This window comes from Rhincodon typus, chromosome 23 (assembly GCF_021869965.1).
Source record: "Rhincodon typus isolate 14 chromosome 23, sRhiTyp1.1, whole genome shotgun sequence".
Classification (NCBI taxonomy): domain Eukaryota; kingdom Metazoa; phylum Chordata; class Chondrichthyes; order Orectolobiformes; family Rhincodontidae; genus Rhincodon; species Rhincodon typus.
The window spans coordinates 418975-422663 of record NC_063354.1 but is presented as its reverse complement, the minus strand read 5'-3'; the positions used below and the strand labels follow the sequence as shown (position 1 = coordinate 422663).

Below are 3689 nucleotides of genomic sequence, written 5' to 3'. Positions count from 1 at the left end.
GGTGACCCCACCATAACCCCTCAGTGACCCTGTGGTGACCCCACCATGACCCCTCAGTGACCCTGTGGTGACCCCGCCATCCCCCCTCAGTGACCCTGCGGTGACCCTGTAGTAACCCCACAATGACCCTGCAGTGAACCTGCAGTAACCCCACATTGACCCTGTAGTAACCCCACAATGACCCTGCAGTAACCCCACATTGACCCCACAGTAACCCCACAATGACACTGCAGTAACCCCACATTGACCCTGCAGTAACCCCACAATGAACCTGCAGTAACCCCACATTGACCCCACAGTAACCCCACAATGACCCCGTTTTGACCCCTCACATTCACCTCATTCTAACCCCGTGGTAACCCCGCTGTAGCCTATGGTAACCTGGTGGTGACCCTGGAATTTCGATGTAATCCATCATAAAGAACAAACGTTTTTGTGGGTCCCTGAGATTAAGGTCTGCATCCAAAAGGAAAAACCAGTAAAACTGGTGATTGAGACTAACTGGCCCAAAAGACCAAAAGAAATAGAAACAGGATTTAGGCCATTCCGACCCTTCGGCCTGTTCCCCCTCATCCCATACATTTCAATATCGAGCTCTAGCCTACCCCAGAGGTACATTCACAACTCCATCCGGATTGTTCCGGGACTTACCCTTGAGTAACTCACAGACCTTTGTGATTTCTGGTCTCTGGACATTGACTGGGCATTGGATCATCTCAGACTGGACATTGACCAGTCTCCAGGTTCTGACTGGTCTCTGACCATAAACTGACCGGAGGTTGAGCGATTGTTTGATGAAGACAAGGCCGGGGTGGGGGTGAGGTTGGGGGTGGGAATGAGCAGGTTTTGGGGCTTGGTGTGTGTGGTTCACAGTCAGACACTTAACCATCTCATGTTGCTTCTCTTCCAGCCCTAACAGGAAGATCTCATCTACAGCCTTTGGAAGGTGAGAATTTCTTATCGACATCTATCTGAAAGGATCAGGGGTCAAGAATAAAAGGCTGGATCCAGTATTGTGGGAAGGAAGTAAAACTGGAAAATGGTGAACTATATGGGACCAATCCTGAATTTCTTCAAACTTTCTCCAGTACAGGCTGTGATCTCTGACCTTTGGGAACATAGTTATGACCGATTTAGGAGAAAGGAACAGATTCCTTTCCCTATCACACTCTTCCATGGATCACAACAAAGTTTGAATTGAAAAATAGAGGCAATATTGCCAATCAAATCAGATTTACACAGCTCAAGATCCAGTCCACCGGTTGGCACCACACCCACAAGCATCCACTCCCTCCCCCACCGACGCTCAGTAACAGCAGTGTGTACCATCTACAAGATGCCCTGCAGAAATTCACCAAAGATCCTCAAACAGCATCTTCCAAACCCACGACCATTTCTGTCTAGAAGGACAAGGGCAGCAGATACATGGGAACATCAGCCCCTCCAAGTTCCCCTCCAAGACAGATTGCCCTGGAAAGGGAAGGTATTTCAGGGATTTCAGCAACAGGTGAAGCTAGACAGTACACTGCTTCACCTTTCTCACGCTGCCAGTATGTAGCAGCAACACAAAAGTGGTGTTTCACACCAACAGCGGTATATGAGTTTCAGTGCCTATTTGATGCCAGGTATGTAGGCTGGACATAGACTGACAGATCACATCAAACAGCATGCCCCTTTGACTACTCGCATTAAGCAAGGTATGACTGTATCCAACTGGCCTACACTTGCAAAACTCACAACACAGTGTCCAAAACTAGATGGGATCCTTTGATTGGACAATATTTGCTAAATAATCCCAAGTGTATGAAACATTATGCTGAAAACCAATTTATGATTGTCTTTCAGGCTCATGGTATGATACTCTTGGACATGATGGAAGTTACATACATTAGTAAACAGGACCCCGACCTTTACAGATGGAAAGTTCATTTTAAACACACTACATCTGTTTCAGCCAATGAAAAAGATAGCAGCGTTCACTGGTTCATTTGTCAGTGCAAAGCCTTGACCAAATAGAGTCAACTGCCTCATTCAAAATTTAAACTGTAAACTGTAAACTGTCAGTCATCACCCAACTGGTATATTTACCATGGCAACACCTTTACCATACCTTGACAACCAGTTAGCACTCACACAGTAGGAGAATATTACTTTCTATTCACATTGGCATTCTTGCAAACTATCCTGATGTGTGTAAGATGAAAAGCTTGTGAAATGTATTTTTATTCAGCAACACGCAAACTCCATGCTGCCAAGGGACTATTAAGAATGAACTAGTTTATTGCAAACAAAATGTACTCAAGCAAAGCTGTAAACATCATTAACAAAAGATTTAACCTATACAAATTTATCCACACACCCTTCTTGAAAAACATACACAAACAGACAACCTCCAAGCCTGGGAAAAAATATAAACCTCTGCAGGGTGTTACGTTAAAAAAAAAGCCTTGGCCAAGTAACAGTAAACTTCAAGAGAAAAAGAATATTTACAGGTTCTCCAAATGTTAGTCTGTAGCTGGAGTCACTTTGGAGACAAACAGTTTACACTGGGAACTTCTTCCAGAATCAGTTATGGCTGGCTCAATTTCATTTTCTGGAGACAGAGTGATAGGTTTTGAAGTCCCCTTGAGGACTGTCTACTTGCAGTGAGATGACCTTACAATGGTGCGTTGGGGGTGGTTTCAGGGAAAAGAGAGATCGTCCAGGCAAGTTATCTCTCAGACACGGTTCAAATTTATTACAGTCACAGACTGGCTCCTACCACATTCTCTGAAAGTGGTGCATATTTGGCATCTTCAGTCAAGCAGCTTCTGTTCTTCGCAAATGTAACTTATTTTCTTCCTGGACACACCTCACCTGGACCCAGTAGAGCTGCAACGAAACTTCCTTTTCCAATGTTCCATTCCCCTTTTAATAAAAGCAAACATTCCATTTGCTCAAGGGTCACTTGCTGCACCTACTCACTAACTTTCTGTAAGTTATACACCAGGTCCCCATATTCCTCTCTTCAGTTGTATTCTGCTTTTCTAATGTTCCTGTCAAAGTGGGTAAGTTCACATTTATCCATCTCATACTCCATTTACCAAATTTTTACCCATTTGTTTAACCTGCCTATATTCTTTTAACACTCTATACTCCCTCTTCCCAATGTACTCCCCACCCACCCAGCAATCCTGGTGGCACCTCCAGATTTAGACACCCCCTTCATTCACCCCCTTGATAAAGATTGTAAATAGTTAAGATCCAGCACTGATCCCTGTGCCATTTCACTGGTTACTGCGTGTTAGCCTGAAAGTGATTAATTTTTCCTGACTCTCTGTTTCCTGTTACTTTGCCAGCCCTTTAAAACACAAACATGTGACCTCACGCCACAAGCTATTATCTCCTGCGGTAATCGTTAATGTGACACCTCATCAAACCCCATTTATTTATCCTTGTATATTCTGACTACACCATGATGAGAGTGAGGGGATCTAGAAACTGCTCCAAGAGTGACCCATTACATTTCTACAATGTGACCTTCCAAAGTGCAGCCTTACCATCGCATCACCTTCCCATAGTTTGACCTTTGTATAGGGTGACCTATGTAAATGCTTGACCGTTGTATAGGGTGAGCTCTCTATAGGGTGACCTATGTAAATGCTTGACCGTTGTATAGGGTGAGCTCTCTATAGGGTGACCTTTACAAA

General features: G+C 44.3%; 1 protein-coding gene across 1 annotated transcript in view; it reads left to right on the top strand.

The window, feature by feature from the left end:
* LOC109924278 (rab11 family-interacting protein 4-like) overlaps positions 1–3689 on the top strand; it is a 22228-nt gene that overhangs the window by 5380 nt on the left and 13159 nt on the right. Inside the window, exon 5 of the mRNA XM_048610867.1 lies at positions 911–946. Within this exon, the coding sequence (XP_048466824.1) occupies positions 911–946 (36 nt within the window). The remainder of the gene's footprint in view (positions 1–910; positions 947–3689) is intronic.